Here is a 22,399-nt window from a genome sequence, read left to right on the forward strand (position 1 = left end):
GGCAAAGCACAGAGTGTTGGCACAGGTGTGAAGAAATCGGAGCCCTCAGGCATGCTGGTGGGATGGAGGATGGCAATGGCGCAGCCAGCGGTGAGAGCTCCTCAGAACGCCAAGCCGTGGGCTTGCTACCTCAGCCTGCAGACCTGCAGAGAATTGAGAGCGGGGGCTCGAGCAGAATTTTGCACCACCACGTGCCCAGTGAGAAACACGGTTTGCAGTAGCCAGAAGGTGGGAGACTGGGCCCCTGACATGCGGGCTGTGCAGACACCGGGCTGTTGGGGCGAGGAGGGCTGTTCCGACACGCCACCACATGGACGTGCCTGGGGGGCTCGAAAACAAGCCGGTCACGGGTCAAGATTCCGCCCCGTCAGGGCCAGGCCGTGCAGCTCAGAGAGATGGGAAGTAGGGTGGTGTTGCCCCAGCCTGGGGGAGGGGTGGGGAGCTAATTTTGCGTCCTGTGGAAGGTGGAAGAGGTGCATAATGCAGTGAGTGTACGGAGCCCTGCAGGACGCCACGCTGACGTTGGATCTAGGGGCATCTTTTATGTTGTTTTTATTTTGCCACAATGGAAAAAAGAACCTTAGCCCTTGACTGGCTCAGCTGGGGGTGTGTGCCATGTGGGGTGTTGGGGGGCCACGTTTCAGAGGTGGTGGGGGGATCTCCTTTGGAAGGCTCCGGGTGACGGGGGCAGGCAGAGCAGGAGTGAGGTCAGGGGAGGCCTCACCAGGAGACACAGATTGGCGCTGAGTCACCAGGAATGGGTTTGTTTCCCGTAGGAGGCCCGCTCAGAGCATCTTCCTTTCAGGGAAAGCGAGGCAGAGTAGACGCGTGCCGTCCGGTCACAAACGAGATTTATTACCAATCAGCCATGTGACGTGTAATTGCTTTTTCATTTTCTTATTTTTCCAGAAGAGAGATTTGTTTAGATAGTTGGTTTCCTCACTGATGAGATTGGAAGTTTTTCATTTGTTTTGACAGCTCAATTTTTTATTGCACACAGACTCCCTTGTTACATGGAGAGCCCTGAAGGAAGGGGCTGACCTCCATGAGCACGAGTTTGCACTTCTCAAAAGCACAAGGGAACCCGAACCTTCCATTAGAGGGGAAACCGAGGCTCCCAGGAGCATCTAGGACGGCTGTTCTCTGGGCCAGCTCTCTGGCCTCACCAGGTCAGGGCTTGGGTCTGGACCTGATGAATTCCAGGGAGAGTTGGGGGAGCGGGGCCTGCCTGGCTTCCAGAGAAAGCCAGCCACTGGCACCCCCTGCAGGTCTGGGGACTGGACTGGCATTTTCTTGCTCAGGGCACCAAGCCCAAGTGACGGCTCTCATCTGCCTCTCGGCGGGAAGCGTTGACCCGAGGAGTGGGAGGCTACCTTTCCCAGGCGGGTGGTGCTGGCCTTCAGAGCTGGGGGTGTCGGTGTCCGTGTGGACCGTGAGGATGACCTGTCGTGCCTGGGAGACTTGAACAATGGGCATTTGTTGGTCACTGTCCTGGAGGTTGAAGTTCAAGATCAAGGTGCTGGCAGGTGGGTACCTGGGGAGGCCCCCTGTTTTGCAGACGCCATTATCTCACTGTAACCTCACATTGTGGAGAGCAGCGGCGGCATGAGGGGAGAAGGGACAGGAGAGACTGAGGGCAAAGAACACCCTCTTTTCAGGACAGTCACACCCCCATGACCTCATGTAAACCTTATCACCTCCCGAAGGCCCCACCTCCTAAGACCACGGCAGGGGAGGGTTGGGCTTCAGCATGTGAATTTCAGGGGGACACACACATGACAGGGTAATTAATATGCTTTAGCTGAGGCCCCCAGGACCAGGACTCTCTTTGCTTTAAGTTCCTGGTCAGTTTTAATAGTGGCGTCCAGATTAACTCTGAAAGCCCAAGCCGCCTCCAGCACACGTTTCATGCCCCCACCAGCAAAGCTGTCATCCCTTCCTGGCCTCTGCCACTTGCTTGGTGCACGTGTGGCTTTCTGAGGTGGATGCAGCTTGGTGGGAGCACTCAGGGAAATGTCATGTGCCCCCACTTTTTCCCTGTTCTTGCACAAAGAAGTGGCTGCTTTGAAACTCCATAGCAGCTACTGAGAAGGGGTGCTGTACCCCAGGACAGCCTGCCTTTTAGGTTTCGGAAGCTGGTGTCTTCTAAGGTGCGCATCTCTAGAGGGGTGCAGGGCAGTTCAGAGGTGCTGGGTATTCTGTAACCTCAACAGTCACACACCGAGATGTGGGGTACCAGCTGAGGCTGGAACTGCCTCCTGCTTCCAAGCTCAGCAAATCCAGAAGGCTGGGGAGGTAACTGTGAATTGTTTATAAGCATTAACTGTTTACAAGTCAGAGTTGCTATTTTAAATCTGACCCTGCTATTATGTTGTTTTGTTTCTGTTCACAGCTGAGTTTTAAGCTGGGTAGGATTTAATGGTGAGTCACTCCCCTGACGGTAAAATCGGTATCGATCAAGCCTTCCTGTTAATCCTGCCAGCAGTTTAGAGACCGACTTAAGGCTTCTGCCAGGGAGGAGCCCTGCCTGAGGGCTGCTGCCTCCGGCTGGCTTCCTTAGGACCCTGCCAGCCCCTTTTATCTGTGGATCGGACCTGCAAGGGGCTTTATCCAGCAGCTGAGCACTGCTGCTGCCTGGAAATGGGATGTATTTGAATGAGGGGGTTAGAAACCCATGTGGGGTTTTCCCTCCCCTTTGTGCTCTTAGTTCCTACCCACTACTGGTGAATCTCTGTGAATGCAGCTGGACCATCCAGGAGCCTTCTCTTACAGGCCTGGGCTCCAGGTTGAGAACTGGTTTACCACCTTTTTCTTGTCTCAGTCAAAAATTTGCCTTCAGGGTCAGAGGTGCGATGGCTGCTGGTCGTTGTGATGCCCTGGTGGATAGAGAGGGCAGCCGCTGGGCCCCAGTGGGACCCAGGCTTCCTCTTCTGGCTCTGGGCATTCAGACCCAGATTCCTACTAGGCCTTGGGGGGAAACTCTCACACTCACTGGGCAGGTCCTCAGGGTGGGGACGCCTGCCCAGGCCATGAAGCCAGCTCACTCGCTGCCCCAGCTCCCAAAGCCGAGCCTGGGGTGGAGGTTGTGCTCAGGCCAGAAGGCTGCAGTGGACTGGGGGGTGGGGAGGGGGCTCACAGCCGCGCTTGGTCCCGCACATTCCTTCAGACTCCTTAGTCCATCCCTCAAGGCCAGCCTGTCCAGGGCACCTTGAGAGCTCAGGCAGATAGTGCCATGAGGGTTTGGCTGCAGCCAGGTGGAAGGTTTGGTTGTCTTTACTGCAGACAGGGAGGTTCAGGGATGCTGAGCTGGGCAGTAACAAGGAGAAGAGAGACCAGTTGGGATGTCTGGGTTCTTTGAGCCCAGCAGCCCCTGTCTTCAGCAGAGCTCGCAGGGTACCTGAATACCTGAGATGAGGTATTGTGAAGGACCAGATGCCACTGAGTGAGAACTCAATGGACCGGGCACCAGAAGCTTTGTGGTGATCTAAGAAGGCAGACTAATGGCCAGAGCAATCCTGGAGGCCTCCAGGAGGAGGAGGTGCCTGCACAAGTGGAAGCATTTTATTGGTCGGGAGCTGGGCTGGGGTCAGGGCTTAACAGTGTGGGATGGGACTGGGAGGAAGTCCTGCGGGGGTTGTTGAGGTGGTCCTGGGGAGATGAGCCTGAGGGCAAATGGGGATAGTCTGAGGGTTCTTCAGAGGCCAGGCTGAGCTTTGTGGTTGCTAGAGGGCAAAAGGAACCCATTGAAGACCGGTTCTCTTATAGACACCAAGTCAAAGCAACACTCACAAGCTCTGAAACAGCCAGGGGCTGTGGTGTATGGCTAGTAGATGAGAAGAGGAGGCGGCTGGACCTGGGTCCCCGTGGTACCTGCCTCCTGTACCCCAGCCCCTCAACACCATGTGCATTCTGGGTGTAACTGACTGCATTTGCTTGTTCAGTTAGGGGGTGTTGGCCAGAGGCCAGCCCACAGAAATGACTTCTTTCCTGCTCCCCCACCCCCTTTCTGCTTTCCACCCCAGATCAGCATTTTTAAGCTGTCACCTCACATCACCTGGTGTGTCATGGCGGTGTGCCTGGCTTCCACAGAAGATAATTAGGCATATTTGACAGGTCCTGGTAGCTTCCTGGTGTTTAGATTGTTGGGGCTTTGGAATGGGAAGAAGTTTCTGATTGAGTTGTTATTACTTTTGGAAGGAGGATGACGGTACATTCTTTTCCCCTGATCAGCACAATCAACTCCTCTGCAGACGTTCCTTGGGTGTCTGGCGTTGATGCAAATGCAGTCTTTGCTGAGTGGGCCTTGCACGCTCTGAGCGCCTGTCGCACAGGTGAGCTCGAGTGACAGTGCTGGCCCCTCACAGCTGGCAGCGTCCTGCGGCTTAGGTCCACTGGCCCTTAGTCTTTTCCTTGACTTAGCAAAACCTACCAGGCATCTTTTCTGAAAACAAAAGTGATTATCCTTTTTCTTCCACTCCAGTGTTTTGAGATGTGAACTATTTAGGGATTTAGGGTCTAGCCCAGCTTCAACATTGGGAAGAAATGGGGGTGCTGTAGCCTTGGGGATAGGATCTGTCTGAGGAAACAGTGAGCTCACCCCCCCCTTTTCCTTAGCAGCATGGTAAACAAAACCCCATTTGTCCACTGAGCCTTTAATTAAGGGGGCGAGGTGGGCCTGGTGGCAGGCTGGTTAACTTACCCTGTGCTTTCTTTCTCAAGTCTCAGCTCTTTAAAGATTCAGACAAATAATGCAGAATGCCTAAGATTTCTGAAATTCCTGGCCTTGGAGACTGGACGAAATAAAAGAGCCAGGATTTCCAGCCTGGCCATTTCAGCATCCACCATTTCTCACTCCTGCTGCACAGCTTCCAGGATTTGTAATGCCTGTCGCTCTCTCGCTCGCTCTCAAAAGCTGCCATTGAAAGAAAAAATAAAGAGCAAAATCCTCATCCCAGCAGTTCTACTTCTGGTTGTTGTACTGTTGAGCTCTGAAAAACAACTTTGCAAGTTTCGGCTGTTGTTTGGGCTATTTCAAAGAAATTCTTGAGATCGTTTTGTTTGGACAGGCTGTATGAAGGCGATAAGTTAAAAGAACTTCAGTGCAATGAGCGCCGAAGTGCACAGGCCAGAATTTAAGTTCTTTCCTAGGAGGCTGTGCGGTCTGAATACAATACGCGCAGTGGTGAGTTAGCCAGGGCGCACGTTTTTAACAATACCGATTGTTTTCCTCATAATGTTACTCTTTATTTTGAGGAGCCATACTCAGGTACAAGATACTTTTCGTGACTGTGGAAGAAGTGGGGCTATTTCCGGGGCTGTTTCCGAATCCTGCAATGAGGGAGCCAGAGCCACAGAAATCAAGAAAGCATGGAGCAGTGTCTGCGTCACACACCTGGCCGTTGTCATGAAGTGGAAGCCCAGCGTTCCCATGTCCTGCGCTACAAATTTTATTTATTGCCCAGAAATTCTGATCTGATTGTAAAAGCCATTCACGTTCTGAGACCTCCCAAACCGGCCCAGCCATGAGATGGGATGTCTTGGCCACTCAGGCGGCCCGGGGCCCAGGTTCTGTTCCCCGAATCATTGAGAGTGTTGATGGGGTGTGCCGTGCGCCTCGTGAGGGCTCTGGGGCCACAGGGGCCCACACGGGATCCCTGGGCGGCGCCTGCTGTCCGGCTTCCGCCTGCAGCTCAGGGCTATTCTTTGGGGCGCAGCCCAGCCTCCTCCTCTGCGCCTCCCCACACACCCAGCAGCAGTCCCTTTTGGGGGCTCCGAGGGGTTCCTTCAGCCGCCCCTGCATTTACACTACATGGCTAATGAGCGTACTGGTGGAACAAGTCTGTGTCCTGGGGGATCTTTGTAGAGGTGGTAAATAGACATCTCTCTGGTTTGTCTTTTCTCAGCTGCTCATGCAGGGGGGGGAAATAATAGCTCTTAGGCACCTGTCTCAACAATAAAAGTCGGAAAAAATGCTCAGGTTCCTGGTGTGACATTTTAGTGGGTGTGTTTTGTGTTTGTGTGTGTGTGTGGAGGGGGGGGAGGGGTCTTTTTTTTTCAGTTGCACTTATTTATTTTAGTATAATAGTTTATTTTAACATCATTTTGTGCCTTTTTCCATCGCAGTTGTAATCCCCGTGGGCTTCCCATCACCAAATCTCCCATGTGCCATCATTGTCCAGTGCACTCCACCACCCCATTTTTCACCCTGTTCCCCACTCCATCCCTGTAAAATGCCTCTGGTATATAGTTGTTCGTTGTTATTTTCTCCCCTGGTCCTTTATACTCCTGCTATGAGTGAAGCCATCTGGTATTTTTCCTTTTCTTTCTGGCTTATTTCAATAAGCCACGTTGCTGCAAAAAGCATGAGTTTATCTTTTTGGTTGCTGAGTAATATTCCATTGTGTATATGGACCACATTTCTTAAATCCAGTCATCTACTTTTGGGCATTTGGGTTGATTCCCTGTCTTTCCTGTGGTCTGTTTGTTTTTGAAGCCAGAAAGCCTTTAGAACCAGTACTAGCCCTGCAGATTTTCTTCCAAAGGCCAGCGTTTCAGTGATGGTGGCACCCCCGGGCCATACAGACTCTGCAGTTACAGACTGGTCACCGTGAAATAGGGATGGGCGGCTGGTTCTTAAGGCCACTGTTTAGTCTGCAGAATGTCTGCAGGGGAACCCCCCTTCTGCACCGGGCTGTCCATTTATTTTGTGTCTCTTGTGTGGGAGGCCAGTACCTTTTTCCTCTCTGGAAATGGGGGTGTCATCCTTCTCCCCCCCTCACCTCAGTGAATTCTGAATAACAGCTACAGAGTGGTGGAGCCACTTTTCTGTCATCTGGTGAAGGCATCTGGAGAACCTAGGTGTGCTAGTCTTGGGATGGTCGAAGTGTCTACACTGCCTGTACATTTGAGCAAAACTATTTTCAAAGTAATGGTGGCAAATCCTCAGCTTTAAGGGAGAGTGCATTAGAGACCCACTTTAAAATTCTCTACAGTGAACCTGCACGGAAGCAGGTTTTGTGACCAAGTCCTCATTACACACTCCAAAGGGGAAAAGCAGAGGCCACCAAGGCTTAGCTGGCTGTGGGAGGGGGAACCGGGTGCCCTGTGGGGTACAGGTGTCTGGTACGTGGTGGGCAGCTCTACATGTTACTAAAAAATGGGGTTCTGGAGAATTTTGAGATCACCAGTGAAACAGGCCCCAACTCTTCCCGTCCCTGTTCTCACTCACTGGGCCCCTGGCCCCACGGGAGCAGCCTGCTGGCTCCGGGCGGCACTAATGTGGCATAACAGTGTCATCCCCCAGCCTGCTTAAGGCTAATTCGCTGCTGTGACCAGCAGTGAACCTCTAATTAGGGACACATCTGCGCGCCACCTTAGGCCACAATTATTACATTTATTGCTGTTTTTTCAAATTATAGTAATAAATGGTGACTAGGGGACAATTAGAAAATTTGGTTAGGAAAAAAGGAAAATAAAAACTGTCTTTAGTCAGTCAGTGTAGAAATAACCACTATTAGTATCTTCGGCTTTTCCTGAAGTCTAACCCCTACCCCGCGAACGGTCGTGTGCGCTCATGTATTTTAAAAAATGGGTGATACACGCCACACGCACACGGACTGTAGACGTATACAGACACACACAGTTGGTTATCGTCGCTTTCCCTCCTCGGACTCAGACTCACATTGTGAGTTTTCACTAGTTACATGATGTCCTTATCATCTGAAATATGCTTCTTTAATGAGATCATTAAAATCATAATGTTGTAACTGCTAAATGTAAGCATTTTTACCATTTGGCCATTAAGGTAGCCTGATGAAGTTATTGTGTGCTTTTGTTAGTGTGCTACTCTGATCATGTCTTTGGGTTAACTAGCACTTTGGAAAGCGAGCACCTTTGGTCCTAGGTAAATATCATCGAATGACTTTCCCGAAAGCTTGTTGTTGAAAGTCGCAGTGCGGTGGCTCTGACCCTGCTCCTCACCACTGTGCCGTGTGAGCATTTAAAAAGCTTCATCACTTTTCAATTCCCCTTGTAAAATTACTGATGGGGTTTTCATTTTCTTGCCTCTCCCCCAGTTTTGCTTTCGTTCTTTATCAGTGCGTATAGACTTGGGTAGGCCTTTCTATTAATAAAAATGTTTTACTCTGCGCTTCCTGTATTATAAATATGTCTCCTGGTTTGCCATTTTTGTTTCTTGTTGAGTGATGCGGTGTTTCATTTTCACATAGAAGACCCGTCTTGTCATTATGGTCTTTACTCCATTTGCTTAGCGAGGCTGTACTCAAGTTAAAATCAGTTAAATTTAATCGTGCCTGTTAACTTCTAGTTTATGTTTCATCTTTTAAATAACTTAATGCTTCTAGGATTTGTTTTGTGTTTAAAGAAAGTGAGATGCCTTTCCCTGTGGGTTATTTGGTTTCCCTAATGTGTTGCTTTTTCATCGGGCCATCTAATATATTCCAAATTATGGGGCCTGTTTCAAGCTGTCTTTCCCTACTGATCTGCATGCTGATGTGGTAAAATCATGCTCACTTCACACACTGATAGCCATTTTACAAACTAGCATCTTCCTGGAAGATCATTCACTTAAAAAAGCACTAAAGATTTATTTACTTATGCATACGAGAACTGGGGAACAGGCCAGAGGTGTGTGGGGTGTGTGTGAGACACAGAGTGGGGAGCAGAACAGGCAGAGTACTGAAATACACTGCTGAGGGGAGCAGCAGGCAAGGCATGAGAAGCCTGCCACTCCTTGTGGGTCAGCTCCCTGGCCGGGGATGGAACTCGAGCAGCAGGGGCTGCAGATAGCTTCACAGTGCACCACCAGGGAGGGACCCAGCTACAAATTTTTGAAGATGCACTTCCTGGATGAAGAGTTGTATGTGTGCGTGTGTTGTGATTTTGCAAGTTGTCTTCTCCATCACCCTCCTATAAAGGAAAAAAATCCAAGGGATTTTGACTGTAGTTGTTGATAAGTCAGTTTTGGAGAAAGTACTTGCAAATATTTGGATTTCTTATTTAAGACATTTTTGGCTTTCCATGTATTTAGCTTTTATTTATTATGAAATCATGGCAAGTCATAGAGTGCTTACACTTTCTGTTATATCTTTTCTTGGCAGTACGTACTTTTTTTGTTGCTAATGGGATCTTTATTCCCCATTACGTCCTTTTACTAATGATTACTTGTGTGTGAAAACTTACATGCTTATCTTGTTCTACCTAATTCATCAGTTATCTTTTTTCAGTTGATTCTCCTGATTTATTTTTTATACAGAGAATCACTAATCCATTTCTCTAGTTCTTAACACTTGTTAACTCTGTTTTCATGAAGTACCATTTAGGAATATAAACAACTACAAGTAATAGGAAACTTGCCTAATAAAGGCGTAAGCACAAGGGACTGACTTTTCTCCAGTCCCTGAGGCTTCCAGGGAAGCCGTCTGTGGCCATTGCAGTTACTCTAAGGGGACACAAGGACCATGCGACTTTTGTCCTCTAGTTACAAGATGGCCGCTGCTCTTCCAGACATCACATCTGCAGTTCAGGCGAGGAGAAGGAAGGTGTAAAGGGCAAAAGCAGAGAGAGATGTTCCCATGAGCTCTGCTCTCTACCTTATCCTCGCTTTGGCCTGACCGAGTGACCCTCCTGGGTGGCGGCTGGACCTGCTTCAAGGCTTGGATGAGCTTCAGTCTCCTAACGGCCTCGGCAGTTAGACCCAGAATCGTGTTAAATGCTGAGTGCGGGCACAGCTGTCTTCTCCCGCATTCATGGTAATGCCGCTGGCACTTGGTGCAGGAGGGGTTTTGTCATGATGAAGAGTTGCCGCCCCAGTGTCCATGGGCTGCTTGTTAGGGGTGGGTGTTGAAAGTCATCATGGGCTGCTTGTTAGGGGTGGGTGTTGAAAGTCATCAGATTTAGATTCAGACTGTTTCTACCTATTAACGTGTTGTGGAATAGATTCCCTGGTCCTCCTTCCTCAAGTCCCTGAGATGAGTTACTTTTATAGCTTTACATTTCTAACAATTTCTGGTTTGCTAGCTTTACTGTTAGACTTTTCCATCGCTAAGTTTTAAGTCAGATAATTTTATGGCTTTCTTTAACATGCTGTCTTGTTGAGATATTGCTATCAGATTTGCTCTAATTTGGTAAACTGAATTAATGACTTTCCATTTTACCTGCTCCTCTACAACACTTTATACATAATGTGGAAATAAACTATTCTCTGAGGGTTTGAAAGAACTCACCTGTTGAACAGTTGGAGGTTTTTCAAAATGCATAGTTCTGTGACAGCTTTAAACCATTCTTCCATGGGGTTCTGGTCCGTTCTGGATTGCTGGTTTGTTTTCTTTAGATCAGTTTTGGTCAGTTAAAGGTTTCCAACCAATGAGTTTTTATCATATTTAAAAATTATAGCTCAGTTGTCTGTAGTGTTTTCGTAATGTTATTTCCTTGGTATCTGTTTTCTTATTTCTGTTTTTGATTGTTTTCCCCTTTTCTGCCTCTATCTCTGTGCCCGCCATCAACCTGTTCATGGTCCTAGGGAGGCGTATTGTCACCGTCTGTGTGACTGATAGGTGTCTGTTCATCTTGCATGTGTTATGGAGGGGAAGATGCTTACATATTTGGGTTCACCCCAATGTTGCTGCTGGAGAAGCCCCCCAGTTGAGGTAGTGTTGTGATTTGTTGGCTTTTGGGAGCCCCAGAGAGTGGCCTGGGAGTGAAAGTGGACTTGGGACACTTGCTCTGGGCGATGTAGCCCCTGAGGGATGGTGTGGGTCCTTTGGGGGACTTGTGCCCTAAGCTGGGGGCTCTTCTTCAGGGTGCTGTGGCAGCCCCTTCACCTCAGTGGACTATCTTGTCCGCACAGTGGACGATCTGCCCAGCTTAATTAGTGGGTTTAAATCGAAGATTTTGTTCATGTCCCTGATTTAGACTTGTTACCAGGCCAGTACTTGAATTTTCAGGTCTGTCTGTGCCTTCCGCTGAAGTATTTCTTGGTACGTGTGTCCCTGGGGAGATCAGCTTTATTCAGCAGGGGTGAGGAGGGGGGAGAAATGCCACCCTGGTGTGTCCGGTGACATCAGCCCTGTACTTTGGTGGAGTCCTTGTGCACTTCGAGCAAGGAGGTTGCCTGTACTGGGTGGAGAGTGATGAAGGGGGTGTTCCTGGGACTCGGTCTGTCCAGGCCAGGACTGATGAATCCGTGGTGAGCGAGGGTGTGGCCCCTGGGAGTCTATATACCCTTCTTGCTGTTTGGTCACAGGAAACAGTCACTGGTGATCTTGACATGATTTTGAGTAATGTTCATCTCCAAGATTATAACAGAACTCTGTCCTGTAAAATGGTGCTCTGAAGTGTCTTCCAGGAGAAGCTGAAATGTTCCAGAAGAGAGAGGAGCACTCCCTTGGGTTTGCTTCGGGTCTTCCTAAAGGTGTGCTAATTCAGTGCCCACAGAGGCTAATCTCGGCACTAAAGAGCCCCTGAATTATTTTTTTCCCCAGAGAAAAAAGTGTCCACTGGATTACATAGTTGATTGAGAAATGTTGGAGGTTTAATTGAAGAACATGTCTACTTAATATGTTTTCCTTAGAGACACAGAAACTAATGTCTTCTCTGGGTTGCACTTTTAGATACATATTTAATGTCTTGTTTGGGTCTCCAAGACAGTTTGTGGTCCTGTGTGTTTTACTCGAGGGGTGCACGCCCCCTCCAGAACTGAGTCGACTCTCATGTCTGCGATCTCTCTACTCCCCGGGCTGTCTGGCATGGCGGCTGGCGGCACCCACCACACGCTGCTGTGCTGTTTGTAAACCCTAGGGCGGCAGGGCTCTTTAAGAGCAGGGCGTGTGGTCCCCGGGGTCTCATGGAGCCCCTGGCACCTACTAGTTTTTCTTAAAGCAGGTGGAATTGGGTTGACGTTAGGGTTAGGGAATATCTGACTAGTTGGGAGTGTGACTTAGAAGATAAAGCCCTTTTTCAAGGCTATGCCTCACTGATTCTGCAAGTGGACGGTTGTTTTGGGCTTCAAGCAGTCAAGAGTTCTCTTCAGCAGGATGGAATCTTTCACAGTCTGATGTCATCCAGGTCTGTCGCGTCTTCTCTGGAGCCCCAGCTTTGGGGCTGCTGGCCAGCCCCCCACCCGACCCCCGGTTCTGCAGGCCAAGGGGTACTCACTGGTAGTGTGGGTACTGCCCAGCCGTGTTACGACTTGTTTACTGCTGTTGGTTTTTGAGGGATGAGGTAATCTTAGCTCAGCTTAGCTTAATACACAATAGTTTTGCTTGTGGAGGAAATCATTGTCTACTGAAGTTCTAAGCTGTTAGGGACGTTAGGAGTTGCAGTCAAGTGGGTATCCTCTTGCGTAAGTGCTCTGACACGCCGATTTCACAAACACATCTCATCAGTCACAGTTGGATGGCAAGGTTTATTGTTTTAAAGTTTCTTCCTTTTGAGTAGCGAAAGGAAGCCTCTAAAGAAACCAATGGTTGGAGATGCCAGCAAGTGGCAGAAAGCACAGATATTTAGAAATCTGGATCGCTCTCCTCATCTTCTTCCTCTCTCGCTTGTGCTCTGGGGCACAGAGAAGGCTGATCACGGGACCCGGAGGCGGCACGGAGCCCGCGTGTTCTGCCACCTCACCCACGCGGGCCCCGAGGCTGGTGATGCCCCCTGGGCCTCCCAGGAGGCCGCCCAGTCCCTGTCCGACAGTGCTCTCCCCGCCCTGGGCCAGTTGTTAAGTCACTTTGGTTGTGTACACAGCCTCAAAAGTTCCAACTTCACAAAAAGCTCAAATTGTATCAAAGGTAAGGAACTATCCAGAGACAACTTCTGCCTGTGAAATAAAAGCTTCGGAGACACGCAGTCTCCGTTATAAACAACTTGTAATTTTGATCACTTTCTGTTGTGACTCCGGCAGCCTGTACATAGATCTTAAATCTGTTTATCACAGCTGGAAAAATGTTTTATTGTCATCCGGGCTTCATCATAATATGCCACCTACTCGGTGGTGTCATCCAGCGGCTCGGCTTTTTTTGTTTTATGCTTCTTGATGGGTGGGGGAGCACGTGGATGTAAATGATCGCTGGAAATGGAAACAGAAGAGAACAATGGATGCAGCCAGCTTTCCAGGCTGTAGCTTGGCGTCAGCTGGCCGCCGCCACACTGCGGTTTATTGAATAATACTTAATACTTAGCACAACCCCAGTAAGATCTTTTTATGGCCTTTTTCTGAATGTTTTACAAACATAACCAAAGCTTACCCAGATGAGGGCGGGGAGCTAAGCTTGCCTTTCTTTTTTAGAAGGAGCAACATTTGACCACACTGCGGCTTAGTGACTAGAAAGGAATCACCACTGGGGAGATGCTCCATGTGCCGGGAGAGTTTGGGGAAGGCGTTTTGGCCTGGGCACCCCTGGGCACCCCTGGGCACCCCTGGTCTTGCCCTCCAACCCGTGCTAGCCTTTAGCGACTGACCCCACTTCAGGCCTCCGGAGAGAAGCGGGGAAGAGATGGTCTCCGATGCTCCTCCCGGTGGGCATCTCTTCTCGCCTTCCACCTTGGAGCTCACGCCCCATTTCCCAGCTTCCGTTTGCACTGCCACCCTGCATGTTGGGTGCCTTTTCATGAGCTTCGTTTGAAAGTGGCAAGTTCATTTTAATACGGTCTGAGGCCAAACAGAATGAGGAAAGCCATTTTTGTGACCCAGATCCTATGGCGGAGTGCATGGGAAGCCAGCCTCTCACTCTTCTGTGTCTTTGCCAGGCCATCCCATGGCTATTAGAGGGTCGAATTGCCCTAGGTCAGAAATCCAAAGGTTGGTTCCTAGTATTTCAGAATTCCTTAGGACTTTTCACTTGGAACCGTGGTGGGCTTTGTAAGAACGGTGACCTCCTGACAGTGAGTGGGAGCTTGGCCGGTGGGCTCGTGGGCCCAGCGGCGTGTGTGCAGGTGTGTGTGTGTGGGGGTGTTCTTTATGCGCAACCCAGGAATGGCTCACTGTGGTCCTCGGCCTAAAAGACCATACACCCCAACTTCCTATCTGAGCTGGGTCAGCGCCCAGCCTCCAGGGGCGGGTTTCCTTGGCCACTCCCATTGTGCTCTGCTCCCTGGTACCTTGCCAAGCACCTCTTCCTCTGATCTGGTCTCTTTCTTTCCTTGAGGCACCTCTTCCTCTGATCTGGTCTCTTTCTTTCCTTGAGGCACCTCTTCTTTCTTTCCTTGAGGCACCTCTTCTTTCTTTCCTTGAGGCACCTCTTCTTCTTCCCCAGCCTGAGAGCAGCCCTGACTTCTCTCCCTCCTGTTCCCTTGCGGTACCCCCATAGGACCCGGGGGTGGGAGGAGAGGGTGCGAGAGACCAGCAGCCACGGGGTGGAGCCTGCTGTGGGGGACGGGGGGGGGGAGTGTCGCTCTCCACTCTGTGTCCATCACCCTTTTGAACTTGAGTAGAGCAGTGTCTGGAGTCAGCCACAGCACCCTGTGCCTCCTCATTGCGGCCATAACGTAAGTTTACAAACATGTGATGTGAAGCACATGGCTCGTTGCTCCCCCCCCACCCCCAAGCCATTTGCAGGGTGCAGTTCAGGGATGTTAATCACATTCTCACTACTCAAGGACCTCTTGCAATTGCATAGCAACTTTCTCTAAGTGCATTTTCTTGGAGAAAAGGTCTAACTTTTCTCAGACTTTCTTAGAGACCCAGAACCTGAAAAAGCAACACCCTGCACTCACCCCGCTTCCCTCATTAGTGCCTGTTTCTGGTCAGCCCCTCAGTGGGGGCGCTTGGGCTTGCCCAGATGCTGGTGGCAGGGGTGCAGGGGTACAGGATGCTGTTAGCATCAGCAGAGTGAAATCCCTGTGCAGGAAGCCCATGCGAGTGCTTCTTGATCTCAGAAGCATCACAGCATAGCTGTTTTTCACACTCACCGCGCTGTTCCCTGCCACGATATCTTCGGGTTCCTTTGTTGTCACGCCTGCTTGGGGCAAGCAGCTCTGGACAGTTGCAGTTGGGTTCTCCATACCTGGCTTGGGGGTCCAGGGGTGTTGGCACAAGTTGATGAACCAAAGTATTCTCCTGCAATACAGGGATCTATTTATCGCTGGAGGATGGTCAGTGGGCTTGCTGGGTCTTGTGCCTTTGACGAGTAGGAGGCATTGCTGGAGCAGGCGGGTCATGCTGCATGTAACCATTTTCTACACTGTGCACCATTTCCCCCCTCACCAATGCCACCCTCTGGGTGTCATTTGCCCCGTTCCAGGGGTTCTGCTGGGATGCTCTGGTGGGGAGCAGTGACGACACCCCATGGAGTTCAGCTTCCCAGTCACATGTGAGTGAGGATGGGGGGGGCCCCTTAACCAACCCCCACAGCAGCCAGGGCCAGGAGGGTGGGGAGGAGGCCCTAGAAGCAGGATGACAAAGTATTTGTGGGCTGCTTTGGGCGTGGTTCCGGACCAGGGACTCAGAACACCGAGGAACACACTGTGAGGATTTATTGTCATTTTGATGGTGATAGTTTCAAAAATGACATGCATCTGGTAAAACACTTCAGCAGAAGCTGAGGCGCGCAGCTGAGTCGCGCCCACCCTGCCCTCCCAGGCCCGCTGCCTTCGCCCCACTTCCAGAAGGTTCTCTGTGCATGGTGGAAGGATCCCGACACACAGACTGGAAGGTGGGACCGCCCCCTCCCAAAATCCCCCTCCCCGGAGTCCCTCAGTCCCCTCACCCTGCCCCTCACTGATTCTCTGCCTTTTTAATTGCACTGGATCAATCGTTGTAAGGAGAACTTGCAACTTCTTGAAAAGATGGGCACTTAGTTCCGTTTCCCTTATTAATCTTAGAAACACTTTGGCGTTTATCTACTTGCCCTGCAATGGGAGGATGGACTTGCCCGGGAACAGGAGGGAGGGACTGAGTCAGGGCCAGGGGCTGGCATGCGGAGGTAGCGTCACCATCTTGAGGACCTGATGTGGGGGCGTCCTGTGGCCCCCCGTCCGGGTTGGAGCCTGGAGTCCCTGGATGTGTCCCTATGGTAGATGTGTCCGTTTGACGCATTAGCAGGCCTCAGGTTTGCATTTCTCACGGTGCCCGGGCACCATGAACTGGGCTCGCGGTAGACGCTGGGACAGTCTCTGTAGTGCTGCGCTCCTAGAGAAGGAGACCCTGAGCAGGGATCTGCTCTGGCAGAATCAGCCCTCCCGGAGCTCCTTGTCTCTGTCAGGGGCCCTGCTCTGCACCTGCTCGAGGCTGCCTGAGCCCCAGGTCTCCCCCAGCACATGTGCGGGCCCCGAGAGGGGAGGCGCTTGCCGGAGTCCTGGGGACGCAGGGTGAGATGGGGCTGGTGGTTCAGAGCAGCCACATCCTCACCCCACGCGTAGGCCGGGCCTCAAGCTCCCGAGCATGGCTGCCGCCCGGGGGCTCTCGAGCCACAGCCTGTCCTGCGTGTGGACATGGCCTGATTGTCCATGCCTCGAGCTGGGCTGGTTCCCTGCTGGGCTGTTGTTCGTCCCCTGGTAGGATGTTCACCTCTTTTAGGGTAGAACGAGGGCTGCCCCAGGAAAGGGGGAAATGGGAAAAAGTTTTGACTCTCCGAGTGCCCACGCTGGGGCATGTTCCGCAGAAGTGTCGTCTTTCTAGTTACTGTGTAAGCAGGGCTGTCACTGTTGCCACAGCAGGCGGCGCTTGACATCACCCGGCTGCGCTTCATCACCACGCTGCATTGTACCAGGTTTTTTTTTTAGCATAATTGTTCTCGTCTACATGATGTACCTACTGACTTTAAGCAAATTAGCACAGTACGTGCTGGGGTGTTAGGTTCAGGGAAACTAAATTGGAGGTTACTGAAGGGGTGACCCCACCATACTGGTTTTCACATAGACCCATTCCATGCCAGGCTCTTCCCTCCTCCTCGAGGTCCATTAAGTGGACATGCTGGCCACCCCTTCAGCGGTGAGAGTGAGCCTTGGGTGGGCCCGGGGACCCTGGCTGCACCGCGCTGGGGCTCTGCAAATACCCGGAGCCCCAGCTGTGGGGCCTCAGCCTCAGTGCTCCCTGGTCCCACAGCCCCTGGGCCTGCTTGACCAGAAGTCCTGGGTGACGGGGTGGGGATGATGATGCTGGCGGCTGCATCGGGGCCCTCGGACCTCACCGAGTGCTTTGCTTTAAGGGCCAGAGTTGCTCCTCCTTGGCCAGAGTACGTGGGAGGCCTGAGAACTGTGTTGTTCTTGACCTGGCCTTGGAAAGGCAACAACTGAGCTCGGTTGCTGTGGGAGAATGTACAGATTTTTGTTTGTCTGTTTGGTTTCGGTGCTGTGGTCACTTAATGTTCAGGTGTCTTTGTTGACCTGCATTTCAGCACCCAGCGAAGGAAGTGCCACGGAGGCAGGGGTTCACGTGGCCGTGACTTGTGTATGGCCCTTTGCTGCAGCGATGCACGGAAGGAAACCAACCTATTAGGGAGAACGGCTCTTGGCAATACGGGACCCTGTGGCAACCTGGGGGGTGGGGGATGCAGCAGGTGTGACACCGTGTCCTAAATGGGCAGGGACAGCTGGAGCTGTGTGGCGGGGCTTCCTGTCTTTACTTCTGACCCCCCCACCATGGTTTGTGGTAAAACCAAGAATTAGCTGCTCCACATCAACGGTGCTGTGGCCCTGGAGGCGCCGGCACATGCATCTTACCAGCAGATGAGGTCAGAAGCAGTGGTCCCCCCTCGCCACCTGGGTGGACACGCAAATGGGGCAGAAGAGACTCCCACAGAGTGTTATTGCCAGTAAATGAATCAGGCTGACACAATCTCTAGAATCTGCCAGTCCACAGAAATCTGCTCCACCTCTTCAGAGGCCCGGTCTGAGTTCGGCAGCCTACTGTGCGTCCTCACAAGGAGCCTGACTCCTCCACCCTGCATTGTTGAGCTGGGTTCTGTGTCCACCGCCCTCTCAGGGTCACAGAGAACCCACCCAGCCCATCTCCACCGGGACCTGGAAGGCTCGGCTTCTGCATCTATTTCTCGCGAGATGGATCTCAGTTGCCCTGCATCTTCTGGCCGCCGTGGTGTGCTCCCATCCACTCTCTTCTCTTTCCACACGTGGAGGCAGACTCCCGTGGACATTACAGCCGTATTGACTATAACCAAGCTATGGGACAACCTGAACGCCCAATGGCAAATGAGTGGGTCAGGGAGATGTGAACAATGGAATATTACTCAGCCATAAAAAAGACACATCTTGTGATTTTCAACAACATGGATGAAACTGGAAGGGATTATGTTAAGTACAATATATAAGCAGGAGAAAGGCAATTTCATGTAGCATATAATGAAACAAACCAAAGGGACAAAACCAAGACAAACCTTAGAAAACTGACTGCCAAACTGAGGTTACCAGACAGGGAGACTGAGTAGTTTGTGGAAAATGGGAGGTCAAGTTGGGTGATAGTTTTTTTCCCCCTTCAGGTTTTATTGATTTGCCAATCGTTTGCACAGTGAAACAGTTTGCACCTTCCCATGAACACACACTTCATTCATCTTTCCCCAGAGTCCCAGTGCCAATGCTTGGTCACCCCCTCTCACACCCTCTCAGAGGACTCGTGGCAGGTCCCTGGGACTTTGCTGGTAGGTAAGGTGCGATGACATGCTTCAAAAGAGGTGTGAACTTACACCCTAAGTCATTCACAGTGTTGCAACCAATGTTACCTCAATAAGCAAGCACTTGAAATAAAAAAATATGTGTGGAGCCAGAAACTCAGTTTTGGGGCCTCGTCCTCTGGCACATTACTCCATGAAATCTCCCTTAGTCTAGTCTAAGACGGCCTGACTTTTTTGGCAGCCACAGCGCCCCATCATCACATACAGAAATTATATCCAATTACGTCTCCTAAGTCTTTTTCACACCTCCCACATTTGTGCATTTCTTTTTTTGCACCCAAGTGTCCAAATAACATTATTTCCTCTCTGTTGCAATTCCAATCTGTTGATCTTTTCAGCTCTTGACTCTGTCATCCACTGTTATTCGCCATCTCTCCTGGAAACTTGTCATCCTTGAATTAGATAAACATTTTATCTGAGCCATCAAGGAATCGATAAAATTGTTGAAACATACAGGACTGAGGAAGAGCCTTTTCCCTGGGCTGCTCATTAATCAACACTTTGCAAGGTGAGTCCCACCTTACCAGCGATTCAGATGGAGTGCATATGCTTCACCTTGTCTCAAGGATGGGGTGAGATGGCTAACAGAGCGCTGTAGACAAGCCTGGTGACCCAACAGTCTAGCATTTCATAACCAAGAAGAGAAACATCTAGAAATCCCGAGCTGTGGTGGTTTACAGTGTTTTATGGTTTTATGACTTCGCTGGCGTGTTTTTCTTCTTTTGCTGCTATGGTTGCTCAAGCTGCTAGAGACAGAGAGAGGGGCTGTCACAGCAGGAGGAGGGGTGTCGGGCTGTTATCCCGAAATCGAGCTGCGTGGGTGAAAGGTGTTCTGCAGATCTGTTCATGGATCCACAGCAGGGACAGTCTGGCTTTACAAATTCTCTCCTGCCAGGTTGCTGGCAGCTGGTTCCACAGAGTTGCTGCCCAGGCTGGTGGGTGGACACCCCTGTGGTGTGAGTGGCGAACTCCTCGACAAGAGGGGTCCAGGAGGGCTCTGTGCAGGAGTCAGCCACACCATTGGCCTCTAGCCTCAGATAACCCCAGCGTAAAACAGTGACCTCTGGGTAACTCTGGGGAAGAGGTGAATCTGGGGGTGTTCCAGCAAAATAGTAAGTGCAGAAGTGGTAGGAAACATAAAGGCCTTTCAGGAGTGGGAGTGATGACTTAGGAGAAGGCAGTAGCTTACAGGGGGTGACTGATCCTTTTCTTACTCACCCCACAATGTTTTATAAGGTGAGTGCTGACAGGAGGGAGCAATCCACCAACACCCAACGTTAGACAATCAATGAAATGGGGTGACACCTGTCTTTGTACCCTGTCAGGTCGAGTGCTCCAGTCAGTGTTTTGCAGAGGTGGCTGGTTGCAGGTGGGGTTTTAGCTTCTGCCCTTTGCTAGAGAAGCACAAGTAGATACCACCTGTCCAACCCCTTACACCTGCTTTGTGTGTTCAGTGCCTTGTCTTCCTGGGGCATCCATGCAGGACGTGTATGTCCTGAGCCCCAAGGCTGAGCTGGGTGCAGACCCAAGGCCATGCCTGGCCTGTGGCATTTCTAAATGCCCATCTGTGGCTAAACCTACTTCCTTCCAGCTGGACTCTTCTCGGTTCTGGGGGGGTTGGAGGGGGCGGGCCTCTCTTCAGCTGTCCGTTTATCCTGGCATGACCCACCAGAACAGAAGAAAATGCCACATTTCTCCTCTGCTTTCTAAAATGAGGGAAAAGTGCACATAAAATTCGCTGTCGGCACTGTTTCCATGTGCATCTCAAGCACACTCATACTGCTGTGGAACCTCTCTAGACCGCTTTGCATCTTGCAAAACTGAGACCGTACCTTTCAAAGAGCAACCTCCGTCTTCTCCCTGCTCCCCCCCCCACACCCCGAAAGCCCTGTTCAGCGTCCTTTCTCTGATGAGTCCAGGTGGTGGTAGACTCATGCAGTGTCTGCCCTTTGGTGCTGGCTTAGTTCACCTAGCGTAACGTCCTCACGGTCCAAACAGGTGCCGGAATTCCCTTCCTCTTTCAGGCCACATGATATTCCACCGTGTGCGTAGACGAATTTTGTCCATTTGTCCATGGCCAGTCGACAGCCCTACCCCTTGACCACTGTGAAGTTTGATGTGCCATCGGTACTCTTGACTGCTGCCCGCTGCTGGAACAATCGTTCTCGAATGCCGCCTCCAGTGTGGCCCTGTCCAGGCTTGGCGAATGCCAAGCGTTGAGGGGTGTGGTGCCCTGGGCATTTGGAGTGCCTTCTGCCCCACGCCCGTCTGTCCTCCTGGCAGGCCAAGCTGCTGCCTGCTCTTGCTCGGACCTGGCCCTCTCGTGTGGCCTCCACTGCCCCTCCCCAGCCCGCACCATGCAGCCTCCACTGACGTGAGCGGCCCGTGACCGTGTTGAGCACGTTTCCTTCTGGCAGCTCCTGCTCCGTTAGCTTTGGGGCTGCACTTGCTTGTCTCGCTGCCTCCCTGTCTGGACCCTGGCGGCGACTGCCCTCTCATGCTCTCTGGCTGATGGCTCTCTGGGGGCCCCCACCTGGCACCTGGCCGTCTTTGAGGGTGCGTGAAGCCCTAGGTGCTGCCTCCGTTGCGCTGCCGTTGAGCGAGGTCTGCATGGTGTTAGAGGCCTGGCTGCCCGGCTGCTCCATGAAGGCAGGAGTTGCCCTCATGCTGGCTGTGTTCATGGCTCACCTCTTGGTTCCTGGAAAGTGCTTATTGTCAGCACATGGTCGGTGTTTTACAAGTGTTGTTGGAAGATTGAAGGCATTCAGTCCCAAACCACATCAGAAGTAACAGAGGCACCCAGCAGTGAAGCGTCCCCCCACCCCGTCTGGCCAAGGGGTGGGGTGTTCGGGATGGGATCTGAGTTACCTGGTCCCTGGGTCCTACCTGGCCCTACACCCTTCCCCTCTGGCCCAGCCCCAGGGTCAGCTTAAAAGTCCAGCTAGTCAAGGGGCTGTTTCAACCCCACGTCCGTGGAGAACGGGCTGGGGGAACAGGCGAGTGGAATTTCTACCCTGATTACCAGCCTGTGGAGATAAAACTGGCTTGACGGAAAGAGGACAGGCCAGTCGAGGAAACTGGAGCATTCGCAGGGTGAAGTAAAATACTTTCAAAATGAGGTTGTGAACTCTAACTGGAGCAAGCAGTGTGCTCTGCAGAACAGTCAGGAGCTGGGGCTGGGTCACGGGCCCCTTGCTCAGGTGGGCCTGGTCCAGGCACAGCCGCACAGCAGGAGACGACCTGGCCCTGGCCTGGCACCCCTGCCCTCCTGGGTGCCGAGAGCCCCATTTGCTGGCCTCTTGGAGTCACTGGGGCTTCAGGCCCTGCATGGTGGGTGGGGGTGAGGAGCCTGGGAGACCTGGTGCTGAGGCCCGTGGGTCTGAGTGGGTGGCAGTGGGGGGTTGAACCAAGGCAACCCAGTCCTCATGTGCTGCTTCATCAAAAAGGCAAGCGGCCATCAGAACTGGGAATAATGAGAAAGGACTGAAGGCTCTTAGAAGGTGCTTTTAAAGTACTGAGACTTAAGAATATCGAACTCTTGATATTTTACGACCAGAAAGGCACTCGGAATCACGGTCAGATGGGGCCACGGCTTTCTGAGGAGCCCCAGGGAAGCAGTGGTGGCAGCCAGGATGGCTTCCTTCTGCCTCCAAATGCTCTTAAGTGGCGGGGACCCCGGGGCTGTGTTCCCACCAGTCTTTGCGTCTTTCCGCTCCCACCTTGGTAAGTTCTTTACCACAGCGTAGCGCTGCCTGAGTGTC

At 51.6% G+C, this 22,399-nt stretch overlaps 1 protein-coding gene across 1 annotated transcript in view; it reads left to right on the top strand.

Annotated features, from left to right (window-relative positions):
* The first annotated feature begins 22,270 nt into the window (after positions 1–22,270).
* IGF1R (insulin-like growth factor 1 receptor) overlaps positions 22,271–22,399 on the top strand; it is a 218,015-nt gene continuing 217,886 nt past the window's right edge. Inside the window, exon 1 of the mRNA XM_012732667.1 lies at positions 22,271–22,361. Coding sequence (XP_012588121.1) covers positions 22,271–22,361 — 91 coding nt within the window. The remainder of the gene's footprint in view (positions 22,362–22,399) is intronic.

This window comes from Condylura cristata, unplaced genomic scaffold (genome assembly GCF_000260355.1).
Source record: "Condylura cristata isolate star-nosed mole 26May11 unplaced genomic scaffold, ConCri1.0 scaffold00035, whole genome shotgun sequence".
NCBI classification, from domain to species: Eukaryota; Metazoa; Chordata; class Mammalia; order Eulipotyphla; family Talpidae; genus Condylura; species Condylura cristata.